General features: G+C 37.6%; 1 protein-coding gene and 1 long non-coding RNA gene across 2 annotated transcripts; one reads left to right on the top strand and one right to left on the bottom strand.

The window, feature by feature from the left end:
- Positions 1–7,313: 7,313 nt before the first annotated feature.
- Positions 7,314–8,290, bottom strand: LOC126611028 (uncharacterized). Its single transcript, XR_007618671.1, has 2 exons — positions 8,260–8,290; positions 7,314–8,041 (listed from the first exon to the last, which is right to left on the bottom strand). It is a non-coding gene; the product is annotated as an uncharacterized LOC126611028 (long non-coding RNA).
- A 5,328-nt stretch (positions 8,291–13,618) lies between these two features.
- On the top strand, positions 13,619–18,342 carry LOC126612175 (uncharacterized). Its single transcript, XM_050280511.1, has 12 exons — positions 13,619–13,936; positions 14,018–14,146; positions 14,881–15,075; positions 15,494–15,541; positions 15,610–15,738; positions 15,845–15,969; positions 16,117–16,227; positions 16,754–16,862; positions 17,024–17,142; positions 17,491–17,644; positions 17,762–17,906; positions 18,116–18,342. The coding sequence occupies exons 1-12, from the start codon at positions 13,814–13,816 to the stop codon at positions 18,175–18,177; spliced, it is 1,449 nt and encodes a 482-aa protein (XP_050136468.1). The 5' UTR covers positions 13,619–13,813; the 3' UTR covers positions 18,178–18,342.
- The last annotated feature ends 1,138 nt before the right edge of the window (positions 18,343–19,480 follow it).

The raw sequence follows: 19,480 nt of genomic DNA, 5'->3' as shown, positions 1-19,480 counted from the left end.
ACAACATCGTATGACATCTCGGACCTTTGTCGAAGCCTTTGGGCTTCACTGCACATTGTGGACAACCAGGCCATCTGCTTGGTTTGGTTTCTTACCACGGGCATGTAGCCCCGACCTACACCAGCACATGTTGGGCTGGTCCTTCCATGTCGACCCACGCCAAAAGCTTGCTGCTGGGTTAAGCCATTGCCACGGCCTGCGCCTCAGTCAGCCAGCCCATAGGGCTGGGCTTAGTCCCTGCGGCCCAAACCTAAAACCTAGCTGCGGTTGGGGTTTCTTTCGCACCCGCAAGACTCTAGGCCTGCTCATGTGCTATGATCTTGCCCAATCACGCCAGCAGCTTGTTGCTAGGCTCATGTCTCTCAGCCCGTGTCCTGTAGCCACATATGGGCTGCTTTTACAGCCATACTCAAGCCCAAACCCTTTTTGGGCTATCCTAAATAATTTTAACCTGAATGTTATTATTATTTTTACTTACACGATCGACCTTGTTTGGTCCTGATCTATTGAATTAATCAAAAGTGACCTGCAATCCATTAATCTGATAATGAATCCAAGATTATTGACCTGAAGATCACTTTTGGAATTAACGATTCAATAATTTATTTTTATACTTTGAACCGTTGACATACTTTCGTTGTAACGAAGCTCTTACACTTGAGTCCCTAAAGAACCTCAAATCCACTACACTTAAATCAACATATTGCATTGTGTGTTTCTTATAGGAACCTCTAATTTATGAATTAATCGTTCATAAAACTAAATTGAACCTGTAGTTTCAAATTTTGTACCTTTGAAACCCGAAGTTTTCATTCAAAACTTACCACATGAAACCTGTAGTTTTCATGCATAAATTAAACCAATACATGTTTATGGAACCCGAATGTTCTACGATATATGTCTATGGATTACCATATGACTAATCACGTTTTTTTTGTACCCTCCGATTTAGGGACATGTCGAACTTGAAAAAGCTCGATTTCACCGCTCTGGAAGTCTCCGGAAGAAACTACCTGAAGTGGGTTCAAGAAGTGAAGCTCCATCTTACTGCAAAGGGCATTAGAGCCACCATCGAGGCACCTACCGACAACAAACATGTCGACGAAGCTCAGAAAGCTACTACAATGATCTTCATTCGAAGATACATCCATGATGCACTGGAAACTGAGTACCTCACTGAGAAGGACCCACGCACCTTCTGGCTTCCTCTGGCCGACCATTTCGATCACCAAAAAGACATCTACTTGCCTAAAGCAAGACACAACTGGCAACATCTTCGCTTCCAAGACTTTAAGTCCATGAATGAATACAACTCTGAAGTTTGTAAAATCCGATCACTGCTGAAATTCTGTAAAGTGGAACTAATCGAATCAGATCTTCTGGAGAAGACCTATTCGACCTTTCAGACCACCAATATTGTCCTACAGCAACAATTTATGGCATAGAAGTTCACCAAATTTTTGGATTTGATCTCTATACTATTTCTCACTGAAAATCAGAACCAGCTTTTGATGAATAATCATCAAGCTAGATTGACTGGCTCAAACGCCGCACCTAAAGCGCATGCGACAAATTCTAGCAGCCACAAACGACGCAAGAACCGTCGTGGCCGTGGCAATGGGCCGCAAGTCCAACCATGGGCCCAAGGTCAACAGCGTGCCGGCCCTAATGGAGGAAATGTGATCTAGTAGCGTCCACCCCTTGCCCTAAGACCCCGAACTTTAAGAATAAGGGAAAAGCTCACATTCAGTCAACTTCCAGTGAAATGGATATGTATTATCATTGTGGATCAAAGGATTATTAATCACACGTATACCTAGCTAACCTTGAGACTATTGCCAAGTATAATTCCTGTTGTGAGTCTAACTTTGCACATGTGGAACATCCGGAAGATGCTACTGCATCAATTAAGATATTGGATTTTCAAGAGGCGTTAGCGCCTATGGACAAATAAATTAGACATGTTTTTAGGGTGTTTACCCCTAATGGCCGAACCCACTAGGAGCAGTCGACCCCTCTCTCCTATTTTTTAGGTTTATGGTTTAATTTTGAACAATTTTTCTAAGTATTTGGAATAATTTGTTTGGTTTTGGTTTTTTTGAATTATGGATTGTTATTTGATGGATATTATTTCTCGAATTGCTTAATTGAATGAATGGAATTATATTTATGCATGTGACCAATTCAATCAATTTATTTCTAGGTATGTCTAGTGAGAAAGTTAGTTGTCTGGCTAATAATGCTACCACGCACACCATCTTGCATGAGCGACACTATTTTACTAACTTGATACCCAAGAAAGCACCTCTTACAACTCACTCAGGCCCATCCAACCTAATTGAAGAATACAGAAAGGCATGTATCATGTTGTCCAATGGCACAATCTTAACCATTACAGAGGCACTCTATTCTCCACGTTCCAGAAGAACGTTGCTGAGTTTTAGACATATTCGAGATAATCAATATCATATTGAAACCACTGAAGATAATGATTCTGAATTTCTTTGTATCACTTCGTACAAATATGGTCAGAAGCGTATTCACGAGAAGTTGGAACGTCTCCCGAGTGGGTTGTACATCACAACCAAGGGCGGAGCCAGGATTCTTTTCTTGGGTGGGCTAGCTGAAATTAGTACAATAACATCATATGTTATTTTTTTGCTTATATAATAATTAGTATAAAATGTACCTTCATTGGAAATTTGCAACAAAAATAAGGAATGGCGAAGATAGGGATTTAATTGTCGATTTAAAAAAAAATATTTTTCTTTTCTTGAGTAAGAAGCACAAAGGCTAAATTGCATAGGGTGAAAGATCTTTTTTCTTTAACGAATAGGATAAAAGGGGGATGAGAGATAGAATTAATTTATAATTTTTAGCATAAAACGTATTATTTACTACCTATCCTCTACTAAATATACAATAAACAATAACCTGTATTGAAATTGAATGGGCTATAAGCATGAGTTTACAAAAGAATAGTGTTGTCCACACACCCGTTTTTACCTCCAACACACCCTTATGATTTTTTTGCGTTTGATCATCTTCAATTCATTCGATCCGATAACGAAAAATTGAGAAGGATATATGAGAAGTAAAAATGAGTGCATGGATAACACTATCCTTACAGAAAACCTCCCTAGGCTACCTCCCATTTTAACCTTGTAGAAAACCTCACAATGGACTAGCAATAATGTCCGCACTCCTCTTTTTAATTAGTTCAATTGGTGATAATAGTGTAGCGTAACCGCGTATGGAGAGGTAGTACTTAACAAATAAGAAAATAGAGTACATTTACAATTTCTTACACTTTAAACCCCACTATCTACAAAATCATACTACTTTGATATTTCTTTGTACTTCCAAATCCTAATTCAAATTCAAGTACAAAGTTTTGAATTACCCGAATTACAAGAGAAATTTTGCAAAGACTTATAGGGGTTGTGCGCATTTACCATTTGAAGAAAATAAATTTCTTCAAATTACCACTCAGACTTTATCTTTGAAGCTAATTTACCACTTTAGTTGAATTTTCATTTTTACTGTGAGATCAAACGGTATTTTTTTGGGAGTTTTAACAAAACACTCTCGGTACTGTTTAGTTTTAACAAAAAATCACATTTTTACCTTTAACTGGCACTATTCACTATACCTTTAAAAGAGTTTTTCGTTAAAAGAGAAGTTTTTTTAGACTTTTCGTTAGTTTTCTTTTTTTATTTTTTTTGTTGAAAACTTATACAACAACAACAACAACAACAAAGCCTTTTCCCACTAAGTGGGGTCGGCTATATGAATCCTAGAACGCCATTGCGCTCATTTGTGTCATGTCCTCCGTTAGATCCAAGTACTCAAGTCTTTTCTTAGGGTCTCTTCCAAAGTTTTCCTAGGTCTTCCTCTACTCATTCGGCCCCGAACCTCTGTCCCGTAGTCACATTTTCGAACCGGAGCGTCAGTATGCCTTCTTTGCACATGTCCAAACCACCGGAACCGATTTTCTCTCATATTTCCTTCAATTTTGGCTACTCCTACTTTACCTCGGATATCCTAATTCCCAATCTTATCCTTTCTCGTGTGCCCATACATCCCACGAAGCATCCTCATCTCCGCTACACCCATTTTCTGTACGTTGATGCTTCACCGCCCAACATTCTGTGCCATACAACATCGCTGGCCTTATTGCCGTCCTATAAAATTTTCCCTTGAGCTTCAATGGCCTACGACGGTCACACAACACGCCGGATGCACTCTTACACTTCATCCATCCAGCTTGTATTATATGGTTGAGATCATGGAAGAAAATATCGATAATATCGGCGATATATCGCCGATATTATCGGTTTTTTCCCGAACCGATATTTTAAATGGTATCCAAGGTGTTTTCGTCATAATATCGCGATAATATCGATAATATCGCGATATTATCGATATTATCGCGAAATTTCGGAACTGTGCACGTCGGAGACGAACGCCGGAGCTTCTCCAGCTCCGGCCGACTGTAAAACTGCCCCCTAGCCTCGCCGGAGATGGGTGTACTTATTCCCGAGTCGATTTCATCCCAAAAACCTTGCAAAACACGACATATAACTTTAATTTCACATCTAAGCTTCGATCTAGAATATAAAAAGAAAAACACGAAGCTTACCTACCTGAGAAATTGAAGGAACTCGCCAGAGCAGGTGCGATGGTGTGCGTGTGGGTCTCGGTGCAGAGAGAAGAGAGATCTCTATGTGAGTGTGTGTGTGGTTGGACTGGGAGAAGGGAGAAGAGAGATCGAGAAGGATCTCTGTGTGAGTGTGTGTGTGGTTGGATTGGGCGAAGGGAGAAGAGAGATCAAGAAGGATCTCTGTGTGAGTGTGTATGTGGTTGGACTGGGCGAGAGAGAGAGAGAGAGAAAGAGAGAGAGACTTTAACCAAGGTGGACGGGTAGTGGACGGGGGACCATACTTAGGTCCTGACTGCTCAGGATCAAGTATACTAACCTCACAACGTGGTACATTATAAAGATGACACCTGTCTTTTTACCTATCCAAACACCAAACATGGCGTCTTTGTTCTATATCCAATGATGGCATAGGAAAAGACAAGGACGATGCGGGATGGAGCAGAGAGGAAGTGAAAATGGATTATGGGGTGTTTGGATGCCTAGGTAATTGGATAAACAGGGTGTTTGGCTGCATAGCTTAAACATATAAAGTAGTACACGTGTTCTCTTTTAGTTGAGCCATATCAATGGTCAATGAAAATTGGGTACCCACTTGTGAGTACCCAAGTATTATCCGTGGACGGGAGACTTAAACAAACAAAACCATTGGCTTTGATGGTTGTAATTTGTAATTATGAGGTGGACAGGTGACGTGAAAGAGGTGAGGTGCACCTCTGATGGTTTTAACTTTTAATAAATGTTATATAAATTATAAATTATAAATTATTTAGATAATATTTTGTTTTTTTTACTAAGCAAGCAGATTATATTCGAACCCTCCCTTTGTCAACCACGCACTTAGGCTTTATCCAACTCGCTACAGATGTGTTTGTGATTACATATTCAGCCTGTAATATTTATATGGTCGTTAAGATGTCTGCAAGGCTTGCAAACTAATATTTATTATCTAGGATAAATTTCTATATTTTAAAAAACACCAAGGTGAAAATTTTGAACCTCATAGGAACTCTATGTGGTACTAAGTCACTCATGTATCTTACCATGCAATGTATAAAGTGTAAAATATTGTACTAATTCATTATTTATAAATGATTATGGTGTGTTTAGACTTCTTTCATTAATTACTACATATTTTATACACTCACAATGTTTGTCAGCTCACTATATAATCAACTTGATAATGTTAAATCCATCATGCAATGCATTTCCTTCCAATTTTTTGTGATAAACTAATAGATAATTGACTAAATAAACATCCTGCAAAGTTTCAATAAAAATTTCCAAGTTTTTCTTACAATTTCCGTGGTTTCCATATAATTTTTATCGATATCGATATTATCCCGATATTTCCATCGATATTTCCGTGTTTTCGGACTACCGATATTTCCGATATTGCCGATATTTTCTTCCTTGGTTGAGATCTCCATCTAATTCTCCGTTCTCTTGCAAGATAGATCCTAGGTAGCGAAAACGGTCACTTTTTGTGATCTTCGCTAGATTGCTCCGGTCATTAGTGTGGATAAGTATATAAATGGATAGAGATAGGAAAGCAAACACAAGATGTACGTGGTTCACCCAGATTGGCTACGTCCACGGAATAGAGGAGTTCTCATTAATTGTGAAGGGTTTACACAAGTACATAGGTTCAAGCTCTCCTTTAGTGAGTACAAGTGAATGATTTAGTACAAATGACATTAGGAAATATTGTGGGAGAATGATCTCGTAGCCACGAAACTTCTAAGTACCGGAGTGTGGTATCGTCTTGACTTGCCTTATCTGTCTCATAGGTAGATGTGGCATCTTCTCTGGAAGTACTCTTCCTCCATCCAGGGGTGGTATCTGTAACTGGTGGAGATGCACAAGGTAATGTATCAATTTCACTTGAAGCTTACTTGTAGTTTCATGCTTGGTCAAGCGAGATACAAACCATGTAGTAGGAGTCCCCCAAGTCGCCGAGCTGGGGGATCTGCTGAAAGAGGTGATAGACAAGGTAAGCAATCAGAGCTCCGGCTGATTGTTCACATTCTCCCTATCTTGCAGGCAGCATGAAGGATAAAGAGAAGAAAAATGAGGAGAGATGATATGGGATACTTTTGCTTTTGAAGAAGTAACTTTCCACAGGCTTATTCTTGAACTGGGCTGGAGGGTTTTCTGGTTTCCTCCAGAGTATAAGGCCGACTGAAGAATTTGAGGGTCAAAACAAGTCCATCAAATCTAGAGTACGTTCGACCCTGCTGATATGTGATACTTTTGCTTTTGATAAAGTAGTGGATGTATCGGCACGTGTGCTGTTACGCTTGTCTCCACATGCTTCCTTGTATCCTTCTCACTTGCCCTATCTGTTCCTCAGGCAGATGCGGTATCTTCCCTGGAAGCATAAGATGTTGAAGATGAGTACTCGAGAGCAATGCCAGGTAAGTAATCAGGTAAGGGGTTCCAGGCAGTCAGTTCCTGGCTGGAAGCTTGATTCCAAGTGTTGACTGATTGCTCTCTTTCTCCTTGTCTTACAGGTAAGAACAAGGCCAAAGGAAAAGACAGGGAAAAAGCATGATATGGGATACTCTTGCTTTTAACCCTGATGATATGAGATATTCTTGCTCTAGTATAGCTTGTTTACAGAGGTATTATCGGGGGGAAAGAAAGCTGAATATTTCGAAAGGCTTTGTTGGGAGTGCCCTCTCAGATAAGAGAAAGGGTTGAGCATTTTTGCAGGTCTGCCTGTCCGTTAGGGATGGAAGTCGACATATATAGGAGTCTCCCTAACATCAAGTAATAATGCTATTCCTTTACCCTGCTTGGTTATAGCACGGTAGTGGGAGCTGCCAGCTTCACATGTTTTAACTCTGTCAGAGCACTTTGAAAAAGTGGTTTGTGGTATCTGGAAAGCTGATGTTGCGTGTGAAGATTACAGACCTGTCGGGGGTCTGGCTCTCGAGATTCGGAGAACGATGCCTCTTCGATTTTTGAGAAAGCAATCCTGCTGGGGGTCTGGCTCTCGAGATTCGGAGAGCGGTGTCTCTTCGATTTTTGAGAAAGTAATCATGTTGGGAGTCTGGCTCTCGAGATTCGGAGGGCCGTGCCTCTTCGATTTTGGAGCAAGCAATCTTGTTGGGAGTGTTTTCTCGAATGTGAGTAAAGGTTGGGCATGTTTGCTAGTCTACCTTGCCACGAAGTACAGAGGTTGACACACAGGGACTTTCCAATTATCCAGCAGTGGTACTGTTCCTTTACCCTCTCTTCGATTTTGAGAAAGTAATCATGTTGGGAGTCTGGCTCTCGAGATTCGGAGGACGGTGCCTCTTCGATTTTGGAGCAAGCAATCTTGTTGGGAGTGTTTTCTTGAATGTGAGTAAAGGTTGGGCATGTTTGCTAGTCTACCTTGCCACAAAGCACAAAGGTTGACACACAGGGACTTTCCAATTATCCAGCAGTGGTACTGTTCCTTTACCCTCTCTTCGATTTTTGAGAAAGTAATCATGTTGGGAGTCTGGCTCTCGAGATTCGGATGGCGGTGCCTCTTCGATTTTGGAGCAAGCAATCTTGTTAGGAGTGTTTTCTCGAATGTGAGTAAAGGTTGGGCATGTTTGCTAGTCTACCTTGCCACGAAGCACAGAGGTTGACACACCGGGACTTTCCAATTATCCAGCAGTGGTACTGTTCCTTTACCCTTGTGGGTAATAATATGGTAGCTAGACCTTCAAAATTTATGTGTCTAAACTGTTGAAAACTTATATACAATTAAATAATACCATTCAAATTTAAGGATCAAACAAAATAGTTATTAAACACAAAAAATTGAAAAATAAATTAAAAGTTGCAGGACCCATCGTATTAATGAATTCCAGTGAGACTACTATGTCTGTCGGTTGGCGATTCGTTTAATCCAAAATCACTCACTACTATTCGTTACCTCCAGAATTAAAACAAGAGTCTGACAATCCAAATCTCCTTTTGCTGACTCGGCTCTCACAAAAATCTCATTCTCTTGCTTCTCTTAAGTCTTGTAATAGCCAATTCACAAACTTTCACACAAATAACCTGTTGTTTCCATGCAATGTAGTGTATTTTTTTTTTTTTTTGGGATTGAGTATCTAAAACACCTCAATTTTTTAGTGTCATTCAAAATTGGTCTCAATCTTTTTAAACATTCCAAACAAGTACTCAACCCATTGAAAATGCCACATCCATTAAGCCTCAATTAATTTTTTTCAACGTAGATTATATTCAAAATACACCAAATGGGTATATCATGGTCAACATTAATATTAGTTGCGTCAAAATTGAAGTTTCAAACATAGATTATACAATATGAAAGTCAATGATCAAACGGTTATTGAATTGAATAAAAAATGGACCAAAATTGAAATTACATCAGGAGGACAATATTCTAACAAAAGAGAGGGTTACAACTTCAAATAGCGTTTCAAGGAGCTTGTTTTTGCTTATTTATTCTCCTCATATGCCGATTCTCATCTCGTAAAACTTCCAGTTCTTCTTTGGACGGTAAAGATGGTGGGTGGCCACGCCATGGCAGTCCATACCATTTCAGCAACCTCCATGACCTTCTTCTCGATGTCAGCGGCTTGAGTTGTAGGGTGGAATTGGGGGCTTTGCGTTGGGTTTGGAGGTGATGGCATGATGAGGGGTTGTGATGACCATTAGTTGGTGGAGGCTATGCTTCCATGACCTTCTATTGATTCTAGAGACAAAGTAGCCCCTAGTTGATTTAATAGATTTTAATTGGGGCTTAACATATGTGACATTTTCAATGGATTTGGTACTTGTTTGACATGATAAAAAAAAGGTTGAGACAAATTTGAAATGACACTAAAAGGTTTAGGGATTTTAAGTACTTATATTTTAATAGTAATTGCATTACTATTAAATTATGTTCAAAGAATTAACTTATATTTTAGGTAAAATATCAGTAAATTAATTTTAAATCATAACAACATTTTTTTATTGACAATAAAGTGCAAAACTGGACGTCGATAAAAACTTTGTCTGAAATTTTAATCCTGTCAAAGAGAAAAAGAGTATCACTCACTTACAAACTTAGAGTTAACTATCCTCATCGAAAGCACAAACAGTAGAAACTAAAGAGATCACAAAGAACTATCGTGCATGAATACATCAGTGAGAACATGGGGTGTATGCTCCCACCATTGCGCTCCAGTTGCTGACCAAGCCCAACCCGTATCTATATTATTAGTAGAAAAATATAGACATGTTATCTGATTCAAAGTTATTTTACTTATATTCTAGGTTACTTGACAAAAATATATACTATATTTTATGAAATTCTATTAGTTGGATTTAAGGTTAGGATATCATCAAATTAGATGCATTATGAAGATACTGAAAAAAAAAAAAAAAAAAAAAAAAAACACCTGCCTTTAAAACGCATGAGGACCATTGTGAATTCTTAGTTACGCCCTTTGGGCTAACCAATGCACCAGCTACATTTCAAAATCTAACGAATGATATTTTTGTAGCAAAGAGTAAAGCAGGTGGGTTGCAAAGAGTCTAGTAGTGCTAGTAGGTGAAACGTAATATTATAAATCATATCATCACCACCGTCACGGTCGTCGTGATCTCGATCAAGTGAGGTTATGGGACGGCTGTGATCATGGTTTCCAAGCATGTAACCATCCAACTCCACCAGTTGTGAGCAAGGGATGATGAGGAGAGGCAGCATCATAGAGGCTTCTGTTGAGTGTAGCAAACACGAGTGCTCTAACCGTTTGACAAATGTAATAGATTGCAAGTATAAATTAGAGCCGTAGTTAAACACAACTATCAGACTTGTTCTATCTCTAGCTGCAAATTTCAATTGGAAGATCAAGCAATCAGAGATTCTTCATGGCTTTCTTGCCGAGGAAGTATATATGGCACAACCACGTGACCGATATTTACTACTACTCATTTAGTTTTTTGGCTGCACGAATCTCATATCTCTCTATAGTTGGTATGAAACAGGCTCCACGAGCTTGGAAAGAGCAGTTTACAACTCATTTTCCTAGCTTTGGTTTCAAGCAATCCATCTCATAGTCAGATCTCTTTGTTCAACAATTTGGTTCAACCATTATCATACTTATATTATATGAGGTATTTTTGACTGGAAATATCTTGGAATCCTTTGTTCAGGCGTTGTCGAGTTAAGAATTAGACTCGAAGAATCTTTGAAAAATAATCACCATTATATTAAGTTATTAACTGATTAATGCTTTAGTGCTTTTATGTATATGAACAAAAGAAATCAGATTTATAATACTATCTACAAAATATAACAGATGCACGTATTTATTTATTTTTACTTTCTTAGCACACCGTACTACACTTTATTCAAAAAAGAAGATGCGATCTACTCCCAATATGATTATTAACTTAAACTTTATTATTGCCCTCCATATGGCATATGCAAGTTAACATGAACAAAATATGGCAAGCACATTATAAATATGGAATAGCAACCGCTTTAAGAGGGTATTTTCTACGTTTGGTTAAACCAGTAGACTCAGTCATGTTTACATCCTCCGCTCTTGCTCCACCATGCAACTCCCAATCGAATTTATGCACCAAATTTGCCAAACCAATTTCATTAACCGCCATGGCAAACTGAACTCCTGGGCAGCCCCTCCTGCCAGCTCCGAATGGAATCAATTCAAAGTCATTCCCTTTATAATCTACACCACTATTCAAGAACCTTTCGGGCTCAAACTCCTCCGGTTTTTCGTACGATTTGGTATCTCTTCCGATTTCCCATGCATTCACTATGACTTGTGTGTTGACTTTAATGTCGTAGCCATGGATTTTCACATCTTTGGTTGACTTTCTTGGCATTAGTAATGGAACTGGGGGATGTAAGCGAAGGGTCTCTTTGAACGCTGCCTTCAAGTAGGGCATTTCAACCAAGGTCTAAAATATCGATATTATCCCGATATTTCTATTGAAATTTCTGTGTTTTTGGACTATTGATATTTCCGATATCATCGATATTTTAGATCTTGATAGGAACTTTATGTGGTACTAAGTCACTCATGTATCTTACCATGCAATGTATAAAGTGTAAAATATTGTACTAATTCATTATATATAAATGATTATGGTGTATTTAAACTTCTTTAATTAATATTTTCTACACTCACAATGTTTGCCAACTCGCTATATAATCATCTTAAATCAGTTAAATCCGTCATGCAATGCATTTCCTTCCAATTTTTTGTGATAAACTAATAGATATTTGACTAAATAAACATCATGCAAAGTTTCAATAAAAATTTCCAAGTTTTTCTTACAATTTTCGTGGTTTTTATTCAATTTTTATTGATATCGATAATATCCCGATATTTCCATCGAAATTTCCGTGTTTTTGAACTATCGATATTTCCGATATTATCGATATTTTAAACCTTGATTCCAACCAAATCATCCTCGTTTATTATCTCAGTTTTACTTCTTGCTAGTCCCCTAACTTCCTTTTGCAGTTGTTTCATCACCCTCGGATGCCTTAAAAGCTCAGACATTGCCCAGTCTATGATTGTATATGTATCATCAGTGCCAGCAGCAAACTTATCCAGCAAGAAGAATGATCCAGACGTTGACGAGTAACCGAATTATTATAAGACAAATAAAGCTAGATGGACCATATTATTCATATCAGTATGTATGACTAGTACAAAATACTTAAACTGCTGAGTCACCTATATTAATAATTCAAATGATCTGAGCCGTTTAAATTTGATCAAACAGCTACAAACAGAGAGTCCTTCTAAAATGTATAATAATTGTTGTTGTTGATTCAAATTTCAATTATCCGAATCATTTAATCATTAGGCTCTTTTTTTTTAGACCCGGAGATGATTTGTACTCATTTAAAATGAAGAAGTTGTAGTATTTGCCTCCTCAAGGTTTTGTCTCGGAAGATGATATTTTTTCTTTTTTATTATTGTTGCATGTTCTGGGACCAGGATGCAGCCACCGACGCAGACCCTCAACCTAGCATTGAAATCAAGGATACTGATTTTTTTCGGTAACATGACATGGATTTTCATTTAAACATTGTTATATCATAGATTAGTTGGCCATCAGCTGGTGGACCGGCTACAACAACTAATGATGAAAGACAACAATTAATGATGAAAGGACGCAACGCTTATTTATTTTAATTTTAACTCGTATTTGCTCTTTTTTATTATTTGGCTCTTAAGAGCTTATTTGATAAGTGTTTTTAAACGACTAAAAGTACTTATACATAAAACAATTTTGAGATTTAAAAAACAATTAAAGTGTTTCTTGCAATAAGTACTAGTTATGTGTCTTTTGTAAAAAAACACTTCAATTGTTTTTCCATGATTAACTTGCATTTTGACTAAGAATTGGTTTCAAAAACATTTTGTTTAAAAACTTTTAGTTGTTTAAAAATACTTGTCAAACGAACCCTAAAACAATATTAAATTTAAACCTAAACCGAATATGGAGTGCTACGAAGAAGATCTGGAGTTACAAAGAAAATTTCGAGCTCATATGTCATGGATTGAGAACGAAAATTGAACTCTATGAGATATAATCTGCATCATCCCCAAAATATAAACAAATATTCGTTCACATGACAAAAGAAAATAAAAAGGAAAAGAGTTGCTATCAATCATCAAAGCATCCAAAAGGAAATAACGAAATGAAACACTTTTTATTTTCCCAATTTTACAAGAAAACACAAAGTAAACAAATCGAGCCTTACAAGCCAAGCAATTATCAGCTGACTCAGCTCTCGCTTTTTTAGTGTGATCTGTACACGGAGTGGTATATCATATGTTATTATACAAATTATAAAATATGTATGTTAAAAAGTTAATAACTTAAAAAATAAAATTTCCCATCACTTCTATTAAAACACGTAATATGTGTTCCCGTCACGATTAAAATTTTCTGCTCCGTGCTGTTTCTATCAGCCACACACACTATCTTTCTCTCCCCCACAACGTACTGTTATAGATTACTCACTTCCCCAAGTAGCCGAACCCATCAACAATGCCTCAGTTGCATGTTAAATGCTCTATTTAATCTGCCCATTTGATTATAATTTTGGGAATTTTGAGCAAAATTGAAAGAAACCCAATTGCGATAAGAACAAGAGAAGCTCAGAGAGCTATGCTTCCTCTGCCTCCCGTTGATCTCAAAGATGTTCAGCAGAATCTAGCAACGCATTTCCGGCCATGGCAGCGCTCCTTTCAGTTCTGGGTTCGAGCTGCTGATATCTACACGGGCTACAAGGTCCATCTCTCTCTCTCTCTGTTTATATATATGTATACATATGTATATGTTTTGATGGGTGTTTTGGTTGGGGTTTGATAGGTGTTTCAGCTGAGAGTGAGTTTGGTGAAGGATGCGAAGAAACAGGAGGAAATGTGGGAGAGGCAGCATGAATTTGCAGCTGAGAAGATATATGCTATGTGCTCGGACCTTGGCGGTTTCTTCCTTAAGGTATTCGATGAATTTACTGTTCGATCCCTTTCACTGCTTGCTCTTGTGAAGACTGGATTTGATTTTAGGCGACAGAATTGCGAAATGACATGGATTATGTGCTGTTTTGTACTGAAAACTATATTTTTTCTGTATGATTATTGATTAGTAAAGTTAAAGAGTCATGCTTTATCGTTTTGCTTGTTGTTGACGTGCGTGTTTAGACAGTCATCTAAGACTTTGAGCAAGTGAAAGTCAGAGAGCGATATAACTTGGTAGTACCGCATTCACACACATGCACACGGGACTGTAGTGTTTCCCCCATAACCGGGCTACGTCTGTTGTAGTATACATTGTAGTGTATTTGAGTATACATATTATATTGGATAGTCATAAGATAAGAGCCTAGAGAACTTGGGAGAGAAGGACAGTGCAGACGAAGGGGAGGAAAGCCTCCCTTGCTGCCTCTACGACAGTCCCTTTCGTAGGCTTCTAAACTTCCTATGTTAGTTCCAACTTGTGGCCACAATGAAGGGGTAATGTGGCCTAATAGAAACCACTCAATAATGAGGCCCAATATGGTCTAAACAATTATTGTTCGTTTTGATTTGATTTCCAATTGGTTTTCAGATTTAGGGTAGTTATCAATGAACCTTTTGGTTTTAAGGAACCTTGGAATTCATCATTGGTGGTTTTTGGTTTTTGTAATATTTGTGCTGAATACTGAGTTGCTTCTTGAATGGGGTTTCAATTAGGTTGCCCAGATCATCGGGAAGCCAGACTTGGCCCCGGCTGCATGGGTCAAAAGGCTTGTTCCATTGTGTGATCACGCTCCTGCAACCCCATTTGATGCTGTTCAACTTATGTTGGAGATGGAGTTGGGCCGAAATGTTGGTGAAGTGTTTGAAAGATTCGATGTGGATCCTCTTGGCTCTGCCTCAATTGCCCAGGTATTTCTACTCATGAGTGATTTCTGGATTGCTACAAGTGCCACCGAAGAAATTGCAATAGTTATTAGAATTTGCAAGTTAATATTCTTAGCTAGTATCAGTATCAAGTCTTTAATTAAGAGAAACTTTCTGAAAGCAGATGTAACTTGATGCTGATATTTGTTGTTCTGCTATAAGTTTGTAATTTCCGTCAAGAGCTTTAATAATTAAGATTCATGGTCAGATATTACCATTAAGGAAGAGTTTGTCAAATTTCAGAGTTCTTCAATGTTGGAATGTATATTTATATTTATATTTGCATTTAATTCCTTTTTAGGCTAGCTGTTTTCTATTGGAGGGAACCATACTAGAAATGCTATTACAATGTTTATCGAAGTCTATACATTTTTACCTGATATGTGTTTTATGCTCAAACTAGGTTCACCGAGCAAGATTGAGAGGTGATAAGAGTGATGTTGTTGTCAAGGTGAGTGAACATAGAAAATTCTATGGCTTCTTTATGCTCTGTGAACTTCTAATTTCTTGTGGTAATAGGTGCAACATCCTGGAGTTCAGGATCTAATGATGACAGATATTCGCAACTTGCAAGCCTTCGCCTTTTACATACAGAAGACAGACGTCAAATTTGATCTATACTCTGTAACAAAGGAAATGGAGAAACAGGTGCCTTATATGCACAAAATATGGAATCCTTCTTTTGTTAGATTACTATCTGATGTGTAGTCATCAATATCCAGATAATAACTATCTTTCATGTTTCCAATTCAAGATTGGATACGAATTTGATTTCATGAGGGAGGCTGATGCTATGGAAAAAATTAGACAATTTTTGTATGAGAATAACAAAAAGTCTCCGGTTTTGGTGCCACGACTCATACGAGATATAGTCACTAGGTATGTAATTCATACCCCTTTCTCTTCCCTTCTGATATGATGGATTGATAAATTTGCCTTGCCAAATCATTGCAACATCTAATTGTGGGTGCTGTTAAGTTCATTTGGTTGACTTTCCAGTGATGAAGTGTTACTTTGTCTGGTCAGGAGAGTTATAGTTATGGAATATATTGATGGAATCCCCATCCTGAATCTGGGTGATGAAATTGCGAAAAGAGGCATAAATCCTGGTGGTAAGATTGCAGTAGCGGCAAAGCAGTAAGCATCTAGTCCGTACAAAGAGTATGCTGTCTTTGTTATTTACTTTTTTATGTATATAAGTTGCATTTGATTGTCAATAAAGAGCTATTATTAATTCTCATTATCTAATTAATTTAAATCTTTCATAAAATTTGTAGACATCTATGAAATATTCAAACTTTCCTTGTATCAACAAACAGCCATGTTAGGTAGCTTATTGTACGTCCCTTTTGCTCCTTTGATCGGCGATCTCTTTTTTCCTGTCTTATCTCTCATATTCATTTGCTAAAGCTTTGATTTCTTGGTAAATATTTGATTGCTAAAACTTGTTACGCTGTGATTTGAATACATTTATTTGAAAGGCATCTTTCCTGAATTCATTAGCCAAAGTTTTCCCCTTTTTCTTCTCAAGCTGGTATTGTTTATGAAGATGCTTTCTGTTCTAGCTCTTAGAAAACTTTCTCACTACTTTTCACTTAATTAAATAGTTTATTCTCTCATAAGAAATGGAGAAGGTCATTGATTAATTTCTTCTAAAATGCAGGAAAATCCTCCAAAGTTTGACGCTGGCATATGGGCAAATGATTCTGAAGACCGGTTTCTTTCATGCCGATCCTCATCCAGGAAATATACTAATCTGTAAAGGCTCAGAGGTAAATGACCAACGTATTGAATTTACTGCTTAGTTGGACAAAAAGCTACATACTTGTCTCTTTCTAATTAATAACTTACGTACGTTATAGATAACATTTCCTTTAATTTGACTAGTAAATTCGTAAGCTGACTTAGAATTTGCATAATTCTTTCAAGTTAGGTTGCCTTGCTGGATTATGGCCAAGTGAAAGATCTACCGGATGAGTTGAGACTTGGTTATGCTAATCTTGTCATTGCCATTGCTGATGGTGACCCTATTAGAGCATCTGAGAGCTACAGGTAATTACTTCACTGATGCTGCCTTAGTTCAAACTAAGCTACTAAGGCTAGAGAAACTAAGGCTGAGATATGACCTGCAAACTGCATGCAAGTGCATGTGAGTGTGAGGCTCATGGAGACAAAATGGCAATAGAGAAAATAGGTGAATTAGATCATTAAATGCTGTATCAATAACTGAGATCGAATAGAATGGAATGTCATTGTTGTGCTCAACTTGGATATAAGAAACATGGGCCTAATTCAAAAAATGACAATTTTTCATTTTTCGATCTCAATGTCAGAGTTTTGATGAGGTGCTTTCGGGGTTGATATTGTGTGCACATTGTACTAATTTATTTCTCTTTACAGGGAACTTGGCATAGAAACCTTAAGCAAATGTGAAAATGAACAGCATGAATTGTTAAAGTTGGCACAGACAATGTTTGACACAAAATTACCCCCCGGAGTGACAATGCTGCAGCCTTTTTCCGAGGAATCTTCAATTAAAAAAATTGGAGTTCAGGTAGGACGAATTCCAAAATTTTATTGACGACTTATTTTCACATCATTTCATCATATTGGTGGCTATCCACTCGTGATTGTTACATACTGTTTCGTCTATTGTCCCTGGCTCTTGTAGGCTTTTCCAGAGGAGTTGTTTTCTGTACTTCGGACAGTGCACCTGCTGAGAGGACTTAGTGTTGGTTTAGGAATCAACTACTCATGTGCGGAACAATGGAAACCCATTGCAGAAGAAGCTTTGTTCCGTGCTGGGAGATTAAAAGGTGGCGTTTCCAAACTCCTTAGCTATGGAAATAGGGGGCTCATATATTATGTAGTACATTAATACACACGCGCACGCGCACACACACACTTGTGCTAACTCCGTCATGACAAAACATGTTCTTGAAATTGCTCTTATTTCAATGCGAAATTTGAATACTACCCCTTGAGTTGTTTTCTGATGTCATTTCAAATACATTGTCACTACCAGGTAGGCCGATCAAAGCCAGAGGTCGTAGGCGTGGTTTATCGAGGTTATTTTCGAGAGACTGATTATCTTGTAAGAAGAGATAGCCCTGATCAGGGGAAACTTTGTGTGATCCAAAATTGTTAGCTTGCTGATATAGTGAGTCTTTGTCCTATTTATGTGATTAATGTTAAACGTGGAGACCGAAAATTCAATTCACCACGGGCGTATGTTCCTTATTTTGACATCCATTTTCTGTCTCCACCAGCGCTCCAATTGCTTTCAACTAGTGCTGTTATTTCGGAAGTTTTTTGTGCCATTAAATTCAAAAATATCCGTACTGCTATCCACACATTTATTTTTACTTCTTACATCATTTCAATTTTCGACCGTCGGATCAAATGAATTGGAAATGATCAATGACCATAAATTGATAAGTGTGTGCGTAAGGTAAAAATAATTGTGTGAATAGCACTATCCAAAAAATTCATAAGCATCAGCCCATAGAGCCCAGAATTCGACGACCCTCTGTCTAGCCCAAAAACCTAGGGATCAAGTGATCTAGGTCTTTAAAATTTGATCCAACAGTCAAAAATTATTATAGCTTTTAAATTTTTTTACTAACTTCTTTGTTTTAGCTGTTGGATTAAATTTTGAAGCCCGGATCACTTGATCCCTAAGCTTTGAAGAGAAATATCCGGAGATGATCTCTTTTCAATTTTACCCATTGTTAATTGGATGTTCGTCCATGTGGCACAAATTTAACATTATATCAGAAAAAATGTGGGACTCACAGTTGACATATCATCAATTAATGATCAAATTAACGGATCTATGATATTGCAATGAAGTTGTAAATTGATGTATGACATTACAAAGCTCAAAATATAAAGTAAAAATGAAAGAGTTTATTACCTGAACCAAACTTAAATAGGCACAAAATGTAATTCACCCAAAAGCATATTTCCCACTTGAGGAAAAATGAAATGGTCCATGGACTTTAGTGCATTAATGCTGCTACTTGTTAGGCATGCACAAACCTTCAAACTGCATATTTTACATGTGTCCCGAAAATAGTCTCTTCTCCTCGCAGACGCCACCCAGACCAATACTGGATTGGAATCCAACCCAATCCAATCCAAACCAAACTTTGGAAAAGCTGTAACTGCCAAAGCACTTGACAAACTTTTCATAACATGCAAAGAAAGAGAAGGAGAAGGAAAAGGTCATTTTGCTTTCCCCACACCTTTTCTTTCTTTAGCAAAGCATGCATCAAGTTGAAATGTTGATATCCAAACCTGTTAAAAAATATTTAGTATTTAGTTTTATTTAATTGTTCGGGTAATTTTAGTATTTTACGTATTAGGTTTTATGAGGTATATGAAAAAT

This window comes from Malus sylvestris, chromosome 17, assembly GCF_916048215.2.
Source record: "Malus sylvestris chromosome 17, drMalSylv7.2, whole genome shotgun sequence".
NCBI classification, from domain to species: domain Eukaryota; kingdom Viridiplantae; phylum Streptophyta; class Magnoliopsida; order Rosales; family Rosaceae; genus Malus; species Malus sylvestris.
Note: the sequence above shows the minus strand (reverse complement) of the source record. Positions and strands in the feature narration are given on the sequence as shown.